The 19,451-nt window shown below is 40.7% G+C and overlaps 1 protein-coding gene across 1 annotated transcript; it reads right to left on the reverse strand.

Moving 5' to 3' along the window:
* Positions 1 to 3,746: 3,746 nt before the first annotated feature.
* Positions 3,747 to 18,194, reverse strand: LOC124258664 (N-fatty-acyl-amino acid synthase/hydrolase PM20D1-like). The gene is made up of 11 exons (XM_046692735.1): positions 17,927 to 18,194; positions 16,577 to 16,809; positions 15,599 to 15,685; positions 11,522 to 11,658; positions 10,646 to 10,765; positions 9,315 to 9,390; positions 8,760 to 8,821; positions 8,260 to 8,338; positions 6,919 to 6,990; positions 5,996 to 6,161; positions 3,747 to 5,378 (listed from the first exon to the last, which is right to left on the reverse strand). The coding sequence occupies exons 1-11, from the start codon at positions 18,192 to 18,194 to the stop codon at positions 5,152 to 5,154; spliced, it is 1,527 nt and encodes a 508-aa protein (XP_046548691.1). The 3' UTR covers positions 3,747 to 5,151.
* Between the last annotated feature and the right edge of the window lie 1,257 nt (positions 18,195 to 19,451).

Here is a 19,451-nt window from a genome sequence, read left to right on the forward strand (position 1 = left end):
TGTAGACACCTGATTGGATAAAAAACAGCAAAGGGAGTTAATACAATTATCAGGCCGAGGCGTTGATGCATCCAGGGTACTATTGGAGATTTATCAGAGTGTATACCCCGGAGATTATCGAGGATGTCTCTAACAGTGTATCAGTTCTATCACAGCATGTCAGCTTGATCTGGCAGGGAAGCCAGCCATTTTGATAAAACCCATCCTGACTAACACAATGAGAGCACAATGGGATTCAAATCTTTGATCACAGGTTCATGGTACACCAAAGGGACATAACCCAGCGCCAATTATGATGATACAATATATGAATGAGATCAGTGTATATGGAATGACCAATTTGATTATTAGAACGAAAACATGAATGCTCTCACATGCATAAAGGAGAATTAGTGTTCATATTCTGACTTCTGATTGTCAGTTGTCGCTACTGTGTCCATGGAATGTCTAAACTATAGCCATTGTATGTCTTTGTATATGTTTTGTTTTTTTTTCACATTCTTTTTATTCATTTTACTTCAGCAGGTGTAGATACATATATCATATCATTGTTTTTCAAAGCATATACAGTGAAGCGCTCATAAAATGATGGACATGTCAGGTGTAGAATTATATCTGTAATACATTGTTCAGAGGTTTCCATTTGGAATTAAATTTAGGCAAAGCATTGTTCTTACAAGCAATAATTCTTTCTACTTTGTACACATCCTTGACGATATTAGCAAGACAGTCAATGGATAGTTCATTCTGTTTTATACTTGAAGAATGAATATATTTTTTGGCCAACAGGATAATGTGTGTTGCTAGTAGAATAGCTGAACTGTTGCAAAAGAGAATGTCTTGATCAGAAATGGGAACATCACAATGTGTAGGATTAATAAAGGATTCTCCAAAATTCCTGTTAAAAGATTACATTTTATGAATACATGTTGGAGGCTTTCTGGTTCAGATTTACAAAAAGAGCAAATATTTGTTTCAATTATCTTCATTTGCATCAACTCTTTTCTAGTATAAATTGCTCTGTTTATAAATCTATACTGAAAATCTAAAAGCTTTACATCCTTTGTGCAGTTTCTGTATTTTTTAATCACGATGTTCCATGAAATATCTATATTTAGTTCATTCTGCCATTTCTGACAAACTGTAGGTGGGGTATCATTTGCTATAAGTTTGTCATAGAAAATTCTACATCCCTTCATTTGAGAAAGTAGGTCTTGAAGACTTGAGTTTAGTGAGAGGTTTTGTGTACTTATGGGATCAGATAAAAGAGTATTTTTCCAAGATTTGGGAATATCTAAGATGATTTTATTGTACTCTAAAACTGTTTCATTGATGCAGTAAAGCTTTTGTATTTCATTGAAAGGCAAAAAACCATTTTCACCCCATATATCTCTTATTGTATGAATACCTCTGCTAAACCAATCTTCAATCAAGGAATTACTATTTCTATATTGGTGGTTCAACCACAAAGGTTCAGCCAAGATTTCTTCTGGTTGACAAGTATTTATCTTATGTTGTTGTTTATAATATTTACTCCAAATAGATACAACATCACTCCAAATTGGGTTATCAATGCTTGCATGACTGTGACTATGTGCACCAAGAAAAAATATTTTGTTGAATGGAAATAAACTGGGATTGTGCGTTGACATTTTCTTTACATACCTTCTGAGGCAGGATTACCTTAGTGCACTTATAAAGGATTTGATATCTATCATTCTTAATCCACCTTCTTCATATTTTCTACATACAGTTGTTCTCTTGATTATTGGTGTATAAGATTTCTAGTGCTTCACAGTCAATATCAATTCCAGCATATACCTAATGCTGTTTTTGTTCATTGAAAATATCTTTTCCATCAGTCAAAAGTTCTTCCTTTGCATTAAAAAGAGAATTGATAGTTTTACTTGTATAGTTTGTTTTCCAAATGACAAAAGTAATTGGTTGGTTTTTCCCCTTCCTCATACCATTGAATTCTGCTTCTTATTTGTCTTCCTTTTTCTACCTCATCTTTTATTATTTCAAGTTCCCTCATATTCTTAGTTAATTTTGCAATCATTTCCTCAGTTACACCTTGAAAGTTTTCTCTAATTTCATCCTCTAACATTTGGATTTCTTTTTCTAGTTCATTGGTTTTGTCGGTTTTGTTTTCTTTAAATATGATGTCTGTAATATAATATGTCTTTGTATATGTTAATATTGTGGCCATTGAACAGTAAGTTTGATGAATGTCAGTCTGGTCTTGACAGAACAGCTGATGCAAGCCACACAGACCAGGGCCTAGATTTTCGAAGCTGTCTTAGCGCTATGATAGTCGTAGGTGCCATATATTAACAATAACTTACGACTACCTTAGCGCTAAGAGAGCTTACAAAATCTAGGCCCAGGGTCTCATGCCACAAAGCTTAACACTATCTTAAGCACTTAAAGATGATCTAAGTCTATGTTAAAGAATGGAAATGACGAGCGTCTCAGCACTAAAATAATTGTGTGACATGGGACTCAGTACTGTAAAGGAAGCTTGCATCTCACAGATATACATACAATATACAACTGTCTGTTTTACCAGCACTGTAAAGGAAGCCTGTATCTCACAGATATGACATACAACTGTCTGTTTTACCAGTACTGTAAAGGAAGCCTGTATCTCACAGATATAATATACAACTGTCTGTTTTACCAGTAAAGGAAGCCTGTATACAGATATATACATACAACTGTCTGTTTTACCAGTACTGTAAAGGAAGCCTGTATCTCACAGATATACATACAATATACAACTGTCTGTTTTACCAGTACTGTAAAGGAAGCCTGTATCTCACAGATATACATACAATATACAACTGTCTGTTTTACCAGTACTGTAAAGGAAGCCTGTATCTCACAGATATATACCGGTAGTGTACATGTATCTCACAGATATACATATGATATACAACTGTCTGTTTTACCAGTACTGTAAAAGAAGCCTGTATCTCACAGATATACATACAATATACAACTGTCTGTTTTACCAGTACTGTAAAGGAAGCCTGTATCTCACAGATATACATATGATATACAACTGTCTGTTTTACCAGTACTGTAAAGAAGCCTGTATCTCAGATATACATACAATATACAACTGTCTGTTTTACCAGTACAAAGATGTACAGATATACATACACATGATATACATGACAACTGTATCTATACAACTGTCTGTTTTACCAGTACTGTAAAGGAAGCCTGTATCTCACAGATATACATATGATATACAACTGTCTGTTTTACCAGTACTGTAAAGGAAGCCTGTATCTCTGTATACATATGATATACACTGTTTTACCAAAATGTATGAATGCAACTGTCTGTTTTACACAGATATAAATGAAGCCTGTATCAGATATACACATGAAGCCTGTGTCACATGATATACAATGAAGCTGTCTGATATACCAGAACTGTAAAGAAGCCTGTACAACAGATATACACATGAAGCCTGTGTCACAGATATACACATGAAGCCTGTGTCACAGATATACACATGTAGCCTGTGTCACAGATATACAGATGAAGCCTGTGTCACAGATATACACATGAAGCCTGTGTCACAGATATACACATGAAGCCTGTATGTCACACATATACACATGAAGCCTGTATGTCACAGATATACACATGAAGCCTGTATGTCACAGATATACACATGAAGCCTGTGTCACAGATATACACATGAAGCCTGTATGACACATATATACACATGAAGCCTGTGTCACAGATATACACATGAAGCCTGTGTCACACATATACACATGAAGCCTGTATGTCACAGATATACACATGATATACAACTCTATTCCTGATCCAGACAATCACCATGACACTTTGTTGTCTATGACAGTACACTAATTTGCTGCAGCTTGGGTCTATTTCCACTGTCTCTTGGTTTCTGAAGTCACCACATCATTCTTATTCATTGTCATCACATCACAGACCCCCATGTTTGGATAACAATACAAGTGTAAGACTGAAGTTTGTGAAATATATGAGAGGTAGGCACAAGCTATTTCAGGAGATCAGTAATAGTCCACTAGGAATGTTGGACTATACTGGAATGTAATTATTAACACTATATTTCTGGATACCATATATCTTTCAAATTCTTGACTGCAATGAAAAAATCTTAAGTTTGAAAATGCTGCAGCAGCAGGGACCTTGTAATGATAAGAGTCGTTTATAATGGCGGTGAGTGTGTCAGAAGGAACCAGGAGGGTCACCAAAATATACCACAGAGTCATAAATATTTCTATACAAATTTGGGGAGGATCAAGGCTTTCATAATAGAGTACATTTAGTCTCTTAAAGGAGGATCCTGAAAAAAAAGGTCAATCGAATATATGACCAACATTAGGGTGAAGGACTGATACACCACATGGGCAAGGGTCAGATACAGGTGAGTTAAGGTCAGATACAGGTGAGTTAAGGTCAGTTACAGGTGAGTTAAGGTCTGATACAGGTGAGTGAAGGTCTGATACAGGTGAGTGAAGTTCTGACACAGGTAAGTGAATGTCAGATACAGGTGAGTGAAGGTCAGATACAGGTGATGAAGGTCAGTTACAGGAAGGTGAAGGTCAGATACAGGTGAGTTAAGGACTGATACAGGTGAGTGAAGGTCAGATACAGGTGAGTTAAGGTCTGACACAGGTGAGTGAAGGTCAGTTACAGGTGATACAGGAGGGTGAAGGTCTGATACAGGTGAGTGAAGGTCAGATACAGGAGGGTGAAGGTCTGACACAGGTGAGTGAAGGTCAGTTACAGGTGATACAGGAGGGTGAAGGTCAGTTACAGGTGAGTGAAGGTCTGATATAACATGCAAATGAAAGTCTGACAGAGGAGATGAAGGTTTGATATAGGTGTGCTCATAAAATCACAAATTATTAAATGCATAAATTATCATGGACACCATGAACCTTTGTTCTCTGTGTGTACAAGACTAGCGCTGATGTGTCTTTGCTCAAAATATGCCTTAGCAGCGAATGGGTACCCGGTAGGATGAGATATTGATGGTGTTAACCATCAAGCACCTGCTGCAGCTTGGGTTGTATGCTCCCTACAACTATGATGACAAGACTAGCAGCTCCCTGCTCCCTGCTAGTAACTCCAACCATGTTACAGTTCGCTGTGACTGTGGAACGTCTTGAGCCCGGGTTTGTCTGCATTCTGGATCAGATGGTAGAAGAAGTTGATAGCCTGCTCATAGTTCTTCACCGATATCCTTTCATTGTCGCCATGGAAGCGTGCCACGTCGTCGGGGTACATGTACGTGGGTGAGAACCTGTAGATGTTGTGGGTGAGGTTGACGTAGTGACGAGTGTCTGTGTTGCCTATCATTACACCTGAAGTATAGGAAACACAGGTCACACCTTGAGGCTCCAGATCGTGGACATTGGGGTGGGATCACATCATGTGGGCTTAATGTTGTGTTCAAGATTACCCCATTTATATGGCGATGTTTTCTACGGTGAGTTGCCACGCTTTTCCCTCCCTACCTGGGGCTACTGTGGTGACCAATTACACTTTTCCAACCTCAGGAAAATCAGTCTGTTCAAAATTGCCTCTGTTCACCCAGCAGAAAATGGATATCCGGTGGGATAAGTTATGTGACTATAACCTGCAGCTTGGGTTATCGAGGGTAATAATGTTGTGCTGTTTATGTGCGCTTTGAGCATGTCCCTTTGTGGTGTGGAGTACGGCGCTGTATAAGTACCATCATCATTATTATTATTATTACCTGGGGCTACTATGGTGTAATGTGACACTTTTCCCTCCCTACCTGGGGCTACTATGGTGTCCTGTCACACATTCCCCTCCCTACCTGGGGCTACTATGGTTTCCTGCCACACATTCCCCTCCCTACCTGGGGCTACTATGGTTTCCTGCCACACATTCCCCTCCCTGCACTTTTCCCACCATTTCTATGGCTACTATGGTGTCCTGCCACACATTACAATACCTGGAGCTACTACAGTGTCGTTCCACACTTGACGGATGCTGTTTTTGATGACCTGGTAGCCAAAGTCGTCAGGCCCGTACGGTGACATGGGAAGAGATTCTTGTGCGTACTTCACTTCAATCTGAACTCGGTCATCATTAATCAACAAGCGGTCATAGTCTATCACCTGTTTACAACAGCGATAGATTGTGTTACTGATTAAGATGGAGAGGACACATTTGCAACAGTCAGTTTCAGGAAGTGAAGACATGTCTACTCCAGTTACCAATACATCTACATCACAGGCACAATAACAAACATCTCACATCTGTAAACTAAGGGAGATACTATCAGTTGTTCACTGGTCATGAGGGGGGCATGGGTTCATGTACCCTCTATGTTAGTTTATGTTCCCTGAGCCCGAATGGACCAGTGAACAACTTATTTATGTTACCGAATACCTCAATGTTAATTTTGAACTGTTTGAAACACGGGTGTCGGATCATAATAAGGTGCAACAGTTTTAGCCAATACTACTGACTGACTGAGTTTGGTTTTACGCCGCTTTTAGCAATATTCCAGCAACATCACGGGGGGGGACACCAGAAATGGGCTTCACACATTGTACCCATGTGGGGATTCAACCCAGGTGGCCGGATCAACGCTTTAACCACTAGGCTACCCCACCGTCCCCTTTAGCCAATACTCGATTTTCAGATGACAAAGAATCCAGCAGATGACAAGGAACACAACTTTAGTGTCATCTCCCTTCCGTCGATTTGCATTCGCAAAACATCAGTAATTTCTGCATCAATTAATTGAGATATAGAATTACAAACACGAAGTACCAGGTGAATTCCCACAGTTTGGCATTCCCAGCGGGTAACATAGCCAATCAGAAATCGACATTAAGTGTGAGATAAGATAACTCAGGTGTACCCTACCTCCTGGACAGTCTGTGCTGGGTGGATGCGGTGGTTGACGATTGCGACGGCCTCGGGAGGTAACACATTGTCCTGCAATATATTCCATCAATCACACTGGACAACAATACACACAAAACACTACAGTTTAATTTTGCAATAAACTAAAAAGCCAAGAATCTAGGAAGACACAAGACTTGATGCTATGACATGAAGACTCGACACTAAAAGAAAAGACTCGACACTATGACATGAAGATTTGACACCATGACATGAACACTCGACACTATGACATAAAGATTTGACACCATGACATGAAGACTTGACCCTATGACATGAAGACTTGGCACTATGACATGAAGACTTGATGCTATGACATGAAGACTCGACACTATAAGAAGAAGACTCGACACTATGACATGAAGATTTGACACCATGACATGAAGACTCGACACTACGACATGATTACTTGGCACTATGACATGAAGACTTGACACTATGACATGAAGACTTGACACTACGACATGAAGACATAACACTATGACATGAAGACTTGACACTATGACATGAAGACTTGACACTATGACATGAAGACTTGACACTATGACATGAAGACATAACACTATGACATGAAGACTTGACACTATGACATGAAGACTTCACCCTATGACATGAAGACTTGGCACTATGACATGAAGACTTGACACTATGACATGAAGACTTGACACTACGACATGAAGACTCGACACTACGACATGAAGACTTGACACTACGACATGAAGACTTGACACTATGACATGAAGACTCGACACTACGACATGAAGACTTGACACTGACATGAAGACATAACACTACGACATGAAGACTTGACACTGACATGAAGACTTGACACTATGACAAGAAGACCTGACACTATGACATGAAGATTTGACACCATGACATGAAGACTCAACACTACGACATGAAGACTTGTCACTACGACATGAAGACTTGACACTACGACATGAAGACTTGACACTACAACATGAAGATTTGACACTATGACATGAAGACATAACACTATGACATGAAGACTCGACACTACGACATGAAGACTTGACACTACGACATGAAGACTTGACACTATGACATGAAGACTTGACACTATGACATGAAGACATAACACTATGACATGAAGACTTGACACTACGACATGAAGACTTGACACTATGACATGAAGACTTGACACTGACATGAAGACTTGACACTGACATGAAAACTTGACACTATGACATGAAGACTTGACACTGACATGAAGATTTGACACTATATTCCTTTATATGTGATACACATGCATGGCTACAGCATGGTGTCTGGACTGACCTTGATCCCTGCGTCAAACCTTGTGACTGCTGTCACTGTCCGCAACACAGCGTTAGTTGATGGCTTCCTCGACAAAATCCTGAAACAGAAACATAAAAGTAGTGCTCAAACAAAACAACAATGAAGCAGTGGTAAATCAAATCATCCCAGCAAATATCAAACATTTCTTTTCTCAAGGTCAAAGTTTATCTATCTTCTCCAAAATCCATGTACTACCAGGTACCCATACTCAGTGGAGTGAGTGAGTGAGTGAGTGAATGTGTTCAATGCTGCTTTGTTAAGTATTCTATCACACATACATCTCACTGTGGAGGAAGACCCACAGTGGCATAGGTTGTGGTGCTGACTGTCCAAGGATCATAATCGGATTGAATCTTGGATTGAAAACCTTGGGTTAGCAGATCCATGTGTAGCAAAGGAAAGCAACTCTGAATAATTACATGATACAAGAGCATATCTGACATTCACATGATTAAACAAGTTACGTGGGGAACACTCACCATGATACAAGCGGGGTGAACAGCCACAGGTTGGACATGACCATACGATGTGGGAAGTACATCTGTAATAAGACCCTATAATCTGACAGAATTCAATCCAGGGGGTGGAAATAACCCATTGCCCGATGCCCGAGTCCAGTGGTTTTTTCTGTCGGGCAAGCAAATTTGTATATCACACTGTACCGGTGTCCAGTTGACTTTCCAATATTAATTATGTTGTTTATTGTAAAATTCAACGAGAAAATGGCCGGTATAGTGGAAACATTATCAGGGCAAGTGATTTTACATGTGCCACTGTACCAGAGTATGTACTAGCAATTTTAAAGTTATTTCCCCCCCCTGCAGTCGTTTCATGTTAACATGAAGGACAAATTTTCTAAAATCTTGTTCAATTTTTCTATCAATTTTTCTTAGTGAGATTTAACACTTTCTTATGCTTCTTTTCAATTTCTATGTCGTATAACTGGGAAATTTAATTCCTTCTTTATGGAACTTTCTGGACCAAGGACAAAGATGGTGGTCGCTGAGTACCGTAGGTGCTGGATGTTGTGTTACCTGAGAAGACAGGTGTTCAAACGTGTCCTTCTCGGGTCCATGTCCGAACATGCTGGGGTGTCCAATCGACTCCAACCTGTAGCAAAGTAATAATGAGTACTTACGCTGCTCTAACTTCCACACACAAGGTGTATGCTCAAAGCAGACATTATTACCCCAGTCAGTGGATCAGTATGTACTACAACCCAAGCTGTCTGTGAGGTGCTAGACGGTTAACATTCATATGATCATGTCATCCTACCGGGTACCCACTCACTGCTTATTGAACAGAGGCAATTTTGAACAAAGTTACTTGCCTAAGGTGTGACCTGTGTTAGATGTGAGTCGTTATGGGGTAGGAGTGAGTGAGGGTAGGAGTGAGTGAGTATGGTTTTACGCCGCTTTTAGCATTATTACAGCAATATCACGGCAGGGGACACCGGAAATGGGCTTCACACATTGTACCCATGTGGGGAATCGAACCTGGGTCTTCGGTGTGACGAGCGAACGCTTTAACCATTAGGCTACCCCACCACCCCTTATGGGACTACTATGGTGACCTGTTACACTTTTCCCACGCTTTAACCATTAGGCTACCCCACCGGGAGTCAAGCTGTCAAACATGGTCACCCATCCAAGGACTCTCTGTGACCAACGTTGCTTAATGTCAACTGATGTTTGACATGTGTTTTTTGCACAAGACCACACCAGTACATACCAGTACACACCAGTACATACCAGTACACACCAGTACACACCAGTACATACCAGTACACACCAGTACATACCAGTACACACCAGTACACACCAGTACACACCAGTACATACCAGTACACACCAGTACATGCCAGTACACACCAGTACATGCCAGTACATACCAGTACACACCAGTACATACCAGTACACACCAGTACATACCAGTACATACCAGTACACACATGGTATCACACCATGAGGAATGTGGAGATACTTTCCAAAGATCAAAGTGGGTGAGGGAGTTATCAGGGTGAGTAGCTTTCAACAACATTTCAGTTATATCTTGTCGAGTTGATTTGAACAACACTTCATCTGTTTATCAAATGTATTGTGAACTGCTAATTCTCAGGATTAAACATATATATATATACATGTGACTTTTAAGATTTTAAAAGTACTAGCAACTATTCTTCTTCATGCCACAAGCCAACCCACACAACTTTATGCCGAATTGACAAGAAAAACAGTGAGCTACAATTCCAATTGCCCATCAACAACTCATTAATCCTGATTAGAGAAATCACAACTTTTAATATACTTTATCACTTATTTAGGACAAACTCAAAGTAATTCCAGAAACAAATCATCAACAGTACCGTTGCACAGCTCTTGCCAAGATTCCAATGGAACTCTCCCGAGGTGGCATGGATGAATGACCAGCGCTGCCCTTGACCCTTAACCTCAAGATGACCTGACCCTTCTCTGATGTACCGATTCTGTTGACAGGACAAACAATATAACAGACATTCAGACCTCACGATATTAAACTACTACAGTATAACATCCTTTCCAAATGATACATACTGCAATGTTTTTTTCTGTTTTAAGGTGTACTAGGTTAAAAATATTTTCATTTGATAAAATTAAACCTGAATTCAATAGACACTTCACAAATATCATTCACAAAATTTAACAAAATTAAATGTTTATGATTGACTGTAAAGCAGATCACTTCCTTAGCACATCAGTTTGTCAGCTGTGTTCAGAGACCACAGGATCGCAGCTACTGGGGCTGTGCAGTCAAACTGTAAATTCTGAATTTAGCTTCCATCTAAAGTACCGTATTGGCCCAAAAGTGGTCGGTCACCATTTGTAGCTCAAGTAAAAGAATCTTAAGAATGTTTATTTTCAAGAGGGACCTGGGCCCTGTTCAATGTGCGATCAAGAGAATTGTACACGTTTGCCTTGTAGGGTATTTTTACAAGCTGATGACTAGCTAGATGATGTAATGAGAAATGATTAACACTTTACTGCCGGCAGGAAGTGATTCATGCCTCCACAGCTACGGCACCTTTGTAGCTAATCCGAAGTCGGATTCCGCCTCAGACCACTGACCAAAGAGGTTAACCAAAGAGGTTAACCCCGTCAGCAAGCTGACAAGGTAAGGATGTCATCTGTGGGATGACTCCACCCCCTGCTACACTATCAGGGGAGTCGGTAGATGTGAGGTGACTTATGACTTGACTACCTACATGGACGTTGTCGTCTTCATCCCTGGGACGATGCCATCCAGGACACACAAGCCTTCATCAGACAGGAACTCCAGTTTTGTCACGCCCTTCTGTGTGAGACGCTCTGCAATGGCAGCTGCTCCATCAGTTCCTGCTACCTGCAGCATATACCCAGGTGTGAGTGACTATCTGCAGCATATACCCAGATGTGAGTCAGTGACTACCTGCAGCATATAGCCAGGTGTGAGTAACTATCTGCAGCATATACCGAGGTGAGTGACTATCTGAAGCATATACCCAGGTGTGAGTCAGTGACTACCTGCAGCATATAGCCAGGTGTGAGTGACTATCTGCAGCATATACCCAGGTGTGAGTGACTATCTGCAGCCTATACCCAGGTGTGAGTGACTGTCTGCAGCCTATACCCAGGTGAGTGACTATCTGCAGCATATACCCAGATGTGAGTCAGTGGCTACTTGCAGCACATACCCAGGTGTGAGTGAGTGACTACCTGTAGCATATACCCAGGTGTGAGTGACTATCTGCAGCATATACTCGTGTGTGAGTCAGTGACATATCTGCAGCATATACTCGTGTGTGAGTCAGTGACTACCTGCAGCATATACCCAGGTGTGAGTCAGTGACTACCTGCAGCATATACCAAGGTGTGAGTGAGTGACTACCTGCAGAATATATTCAGGTGTGAGTGACTACCTGCAGCAGATACCCAGGTGTGAGTCAGTGACTACCTGAAGCACATACTTGTGTGTGAGTGACTACCTGCAGCATATACCCAGGTGTGAGTCAGTGACTACCTGCAGCATATACCCAGGTGTGAGTCAATGACTACCTGCAGCATATACCCAGGTGTGAGTGAGCGACTACCTGTAGCATATATATATACTCGTGTGTGAGTGACTATCTGCAGCATATACCCAGATGTGAGTCAGTGACTACCTGCAGCATATAGCCAGGTGTGAGTGACTATCTGCAGCATATACCCAGGTGTGAGTCAGTGACTACTTGCAGCATATAGCCAGGTGTGAGTGACTATCTGCAGCATATACCCAGGTGTGAGTGACTACCTGCAGCATATACCAAGGTGTGAGTGAGTGACTACCTGCAGCATATATTCAGGTGTGAGTGACTACCTGCAGCATATACCCAGGTGTGAGTCAGTGACTACCTGAAGCATATACTTGTGTGTGAGTGACTACCTGCAGCATATACCCAGGTGTGAGTCAGTGGCTACCTGCAGCATATACCCAGGTGTGAGTCAGTAACTATCTGCAGCATATACCAAGGTGTGAGTGACTATCTGCAGCATATACCCAGGTGTGAGTCAGTGACTACCTGCAGCATATAGCCAGGTGTGAGTGACTACCTGCAGCATATACCCAGGTGTGAGTGACTATCTGCAGCATATACCAGGTGTGAGTCAGTGACTACCTGCAGCATATACCCAGGTGTGAGTAACTATCTGCATATATCTGCAGCATATACCCAGGTGTGAGTCAGTGACTACCTGCAGCATATAGCCAGGTGTGAGTAACTATCTGCAGCATATACCCAGGTGTGAGTGACTATCTGCAGCATATACCCAGGTGTGAGTCAGTGACTACCTGCAGCATATAGCCAGGTGTGAGTGATGCAGCATATACCCAGGTGCTATCTGCATATACCCAGGTGTGTCAGTGACTACCTGCAGCATATACCGAGTCAGTGACTACCTGCAGCATATACCAGGTGTGAGTCAGTGACTACCTGAAGCATATACTTGTGTGCAGCATATACCAGGTGTGAGTCAGTGACTACCTGCAGCATATACCCAGGTGTGAGTCAGTGACTACCTGCAGCACATACCCAGGTGTGAGTCAGTGACTACCTGCAGCATATACCAAGGTGTGAGTGAGCAACTACCTGCAGCATATATATATACTGTGTGTGTGAGTGACTACCTGCAGCATATACCCAGGTATGTGACCTGCAGGTGTGAGTGACTACCTGCAGCATATACCAGGTGTGTCAGTGACTACCTGCAGCATATACCAAGGTGTGAGTCAGTGACTACCTGCAGCATATACCAGGTGTGAGTCAGTGACTACCTGCAACATATACCAAGGTGCGAGTCAGTGACCACCTGTAGCATATACCCAGGTGTAAGTGACTACCTGCAGCATATACCAAGGTGTGACTAATGACTACAGCATATATACCCAGGTGTGACTACCTGCAGCATATACCCATGTGTGAGTGACTACCTGCAGCATATACCCAGGTGTTGTCTACCCATGTACCAAAACAAATACCACAAGTAACACATGATATATTTGGGATATAGAGATTATTAACCGAGTGTGTTTCTGTAACATATCATACATTAGGAATAAAGAATGTATTATATGAGCCTTCGGCGAGCATAATACATATTTTTTATTCCTAATATATGATATTAATGATACAGAAGCACACGAGGTTAATAATCTCTTTATCATATGTCATTCTTAAAATTACTCTAAAAAGAAGCAAATCAAACGTGATATTTATATATGAAGAGAATCGAGCATTCATGCAAGAATACTTAGTGGTACACCAAGGTGAAGGTCGTTCATGATGGCGGCATATGGTTGTGACTAGTCGCTAATACAGTGCAAACATAACTCATGCCTAAAATAAGATCTTTCTGTCTAAACAGAACAACAAAATCAGGCAGGGTCTTCTTGGTAGTGTTTCTGTTTTCATTGCGGGTAATCACCTCATCAATATCAGTTTCTGATACCTGACGGAATCGATTCGTTGTCTGTGTTGATAGATGGAAATCCTTGGTTGGTACCTTTCTTAGCCTGTCACTCGTGCCTAATAATCCGTACCTTCAATTTGAACAAAGTTCTCCGTTTCATGTTTTCCAAAGTCAATTACTGCATTAACGATTCCAGAACCTCTGTCATCAATTCTTACAGAATCACCAATTTTGATAATGGGGGCAGCCATGTTTGTTTACAAACTTGTCCACGCAATCTAAACTTGCGACAACGTCATCAATGAAATGTTAACGTTTTAGGACTGGAATGGCATGTATCATTCTTGATAATCTCCAGATCATACAGAGAAAGGGGTGCACACTATTGAGAATAGGAGGGGTGCACACTCCATTTTCACCTGAGTTTCAATGGTCATTTAACAAACTTTCAGCACATAAGGATCCTTCTGGATCCGCCTATGAGTATATGTTACAATCACTCCCCACTATACCCTGGATGCATCCACGGCTTGGCCGATAATTATATTACCTCCCTTTGCTGGCTCCGCATTCTCACAGTAGCCAATCAGCTAAGCCGCCGTTACATCCGAGCTTGCCAGTGTCAACAAAGATAGCGGTCGCAGTTGCGAAGGTTAGTTCGCAGTATCACTCAGATTTTGGGAGAAATAATACAGACAAATTGACAGATCTGAAACTTTCAAAAAACATATAAAAGAACTCCTTCCACATCTTTCAGAGTACCCTCTGCATAAATTGTGTTGCCAAGTTTAAACGGTTAGATAATTTAAGAAGCGAAAGTGAGTTGTGATTGGTTCGCTCAACTTCCCAGCGTGGATAAAAAGCCAGCCAAAAGAGGTAATATAATTATCGGGCCAAGCCGTGGATGCATCCAGGGTATAGTGGAGAGTGCTCGTAACATATGCCATGGAGATTATCGAGGATGGGCATGTATGGAGTTTTGAGAAAGTAGTTTGTGGACTGACGTAATTTGCATAGTTATTAGACTTGGATACCAAGTTTATCAGATTGTTTTATTGCACCGATAACACCCTCCATTAGATGATAATATAATTTCTCAGTAAAGTACAGATTCTGGTACTATTGTTAGGCTGAATTCCACACCCTCAGAGTCAGGCACCTAATCACCAGCACACAAAGTCAGCCATCTAACCCACACAGCCACTGGGGCTTCCACAAAAGTTTACAAGCAGACATGGTACATATTTGTACCCTATGGAACAGTCCAACCTGCTAGCAGACAACCTGACAAGGGAAGTCAGGACTGGATGTAGGATATTTTCAACCTTGCAACTTGGCAAGTCTCTGTGTACACTCACCTCCTCGTCATGACCAAATCCGACATAGAAGGACCTCACAGGCTGAAATCCTCTTTTCAACAGGAATTCCATTGCCTCAAGGATTGCCTTAACAACAAAAAACATAGTTTAATCTTTCAAAAAATACTGATATTAACAGATGAGTTAACTATGTTAACAGCAAATACTTGCCTAAGAAATGCATCTGTTAAGTATTGAGAGGGGTTATCAAGAATCTAAACTGCATCTTACACTCAGAAGGATTCAATAACCATCTGACATCACATATACTACTCACATGAAGTCAAGAACTCCAGTGACCAGTGTGTCAAGTAATGGTAAAATCATCTCACCACACAATCACTGGTGCAATGATATTATTAACCTTAGGCCAAAAAAAAATAATGGTATGGTTCCAATTACACGTCTTTAAAATTTAGGGTAGGTAGGTAGGATTTTTATTTTATTCCATACAGTTCTTTTTAGAAGTAAATTATTTACTCAATAAAGCTTGAGGCCATAATGTCGACTTTCTCTACCAGAATGACCAATGTCTGTCGGTCCGGGGAAAAAAACAATGGTATCTGAAAGCTTATTTTATTCATACCGTTTTAAAAAAATAGGGTCGGCACCAGAATTCAACGGTCGGTCGGATAATCGGAACCACAACATTTTTTTTTTTAGGCCTTAGTCTGCCTGGTACTGGAGCGACCAGCCTGACCTTTATATCTATGTCATTGCCATCACACCAGACACGTAAAGATGCAGGTCAGATTTGGTCTTCAGCAACCCATGCTTGTAGTAAAAGGTGACAAACGGGATCAGGTGGTCAGACTCGCTGACTTGGTTGACATGTCACCATATCCCACTTGTGCAGATCGATGCTCTCAATGATAATCACTGAATTGTCTGGTCCAGGCTCGATTATTTACAGACTGCCGCACAATATAGCTGGAATATTGCTGAGTGCAGCATTAAACAAGAAACAAATAAACAAACCATCACTCCATGTTTGTCATCGATGGTGCCACGCCCATAGATAAATCCATCCTTAATTTCAGCAGAAAAAGGCGGCACCTCCCACTTTTCTGGTTCAGCAGGCACAACATCGAGGTGACTTGTTAACATGTATGGCGTCAGTGACTCATTCCTGCCTTTCACGGAGTAGAGCAGGCTGTAGTTGTTGATGACCTCAAACTCCACAAGTGGAGACGAGTGTACTACAGGGAAGGCTGAAAGAGACAGACACGTCAAATGAATGATTTACATTATTGACACAAGAATCAAATGAATGATTCATATGACTGAGATAAGTTTAATCCAACATCCTCGATTAGCTAGGGAATTTTAAAAGTCTCCATTCTAAATACACTGGACCAACCTAATACCAAAGAGTTATTTGGGAAGTTTTGTCACCAGTGTGATTGCTCATATTACCAGAGGCAGGGTATGTCAGTATTCGACAGGTCTTTCCAGTTAACAAAGATATATAGAGAATCTCACCCAAGTGTCTACTGATATCAATTATATCAACACGAGTTGATAGAGTTACAAATATCCGAGGCTTGCCGAGGATATTTTTACCTATATCAACGAGTATTGATATAATTGATATCAGTAGACACGAGGGTGAGATTCTATTTATCATCAAAAATCATTCTTCATTAGTTTTCAATGAAAAATGTACATCTCTCAACACTGTACTACCATTAGACTTGCAGTGCAGCGATGTCATAGCATTGTGATGTCATCAAGTTGATGATGTCATAGCATTGTCAGGGCATTGTACAAAATCTACTGTCAAAACGATATCTCCTAGGAGATATCATATGATCTTACACAAGCGATATCTCCACAGTTTTGGATGATAAATCAGTGTAAGGCAGGGGTCTCTCCAGTTAACAAGGGTATGTCAGTGTAAGGCAGGGATCTCTCCAGTTAACAAGGGTATGTCAGTGTAAGGCATTGATCTCTCCAGTTAACAAGGGTATGTCAGTGTAAGGCAGGGATCTCTCCAGTTAACAAGGGTATGTCAGTGTAAGGCAGGGATCTCTCCAGTTAACAAGGATCTGTCTGTGTACGACAGAGGTCTCTTCATTAACAAGGATGTCAGTTTTCAACAGAAGACCCTCCAGAGACATCCTCCAGAGACATGTTGTATCCTTGTTCCTCTAAACATCCCTGTTGTACACTGACATAACCTAGCCTCTAGATACACACCTGTGTGAAATGACAATCTGTATATACCGGCCTTTGTGTTTGTGTTGAGGGGTGGGGTGTAATTTGTGCATGCCTGCGTGTCTGTGAAACGTATGTCACATATATATTTTCAGTTTAAACCACAAATACCTGATTTGATAAATTCAAGCATTTTGAAGAGTTCATCTCTGTCGTATATGCCCGCTTCTATTGAGACCGTTTTGAACCTTAAAGCTGTCCTAAATTTTTGTATTATTTCATCTGTTGCTTCTATGAAATCCTCATCTTTCGATTCACAGATTTGAACATCGTCGACTCGGACAGACAGCGTGAAAGTCCGAATGAGAACTATAGCTGTCAAGACGAAAATAACGCTACATAAAATTGTCAACACAAAACGACATGTGGAGGCCGCCATTTTGAGATCACATGACAATAGCTGGGATCAATGGTCGTGTAAGGGTAGGAAACTGACTCGACTGGGACTCACTACGACTGCTTCAGATAAGCCTTTACGAGCGGTAGCGCGTATAAGAAAAAATCCGGTTCAAATCAGGTCTGCTTAATGACCGAAGCACCGTAAAATATTGACCGTCAAAACCGACGACGTTTTATATGTTCCAAATAATTGTGTGTTTACGTTTTGTACGTTGTAGGTTGTGACTGAACTTTGTGAATTTTCCCATACAAACAGATTGCGAACGAGGGATTTTTTTATGGATATACAACTTCTTTATTTTGTATAGGCGACGTTTCGACATATCTTCTAATCTCGTTGTGAAGAAAGTGGCGACAGTCAGAATCGACCTCTATTCTAACCAACAATTTGGCCAACATTTTAGTGTTTGTAAACTCTTATCGTGTGAATGGTTGTCACCTTTATGTGCAAACAAGTAATCAAACGACGGATTCTAACGATTTGCTTTAAGAAGGAATATCTAACGCTTGTCATTATGAATGATTCTGACCCTCCCTGAAGAGACAAAATTCTGCGGTATTTCAACTACACTTAATTAATAATTACTGGCAGTTTTCAAGTTAATCAAAAACACTTTCCACCTCTTTGCTGTTTGCAACTGGCCCTTTTATACATTTGAATACATCACGTGACAGATTCACAAAGAATGCTTATAATACCAACATGCTTCCTATGTCTGACATAAATTATTAACAATAACAGCAGAATTTACACAGTAGATGAAAAGGCCCTTTTTATCGTTTACTCTTTTAACCAATTTTAAAAAGTATATTTGCTGACATAAAAGTAGGATTTTGTGAATAAATGAATTACAGAAAACTACGTTTATAACAAAAGGGTTTATCGAAACATAACATTCATTTGTTATTGCCTTCAAGAAACATTTTAATATCCTAAAAATCGTTTTATTTCTCGAAATCTTATTCTTGATTCGATTTTTGGATATACAACTTCTTTATGTTGTATAGGCGACGTTTCGACATATCATCTAATCTCGTTGTGAAGAAAGTGGCGACAGTACGTCTGTACGTGTTCACGACCCACCGAGGTCCGGGCATCGAACCCCTTCTTCTATTGGCAGACATCTTGTCCACTAACCACAGAAGCTGTCACAATAATACTTTTAAAATACAGTAAAATGGCGCCTGAATTATGTCCCTACACCGCTTTTAGCAGAATTACAACAATACCACTGTC

Source organism: Haliotis rubra, unplaced genomic scaffold (genome assembly GCF_003918875.1).
Source record: "Haliotis rubra isolate DU_JTF1 unplaced genomic scaffold, ASM391887v1 Scf7, whole genome shotgun sequence".
Classification (NCBI taxonomy): Eukaryota; Metazoa; Mollusca; class Gastropoda; order Lepetellida; family Haliotidae; genus Haliotis; species Haliotis rubra.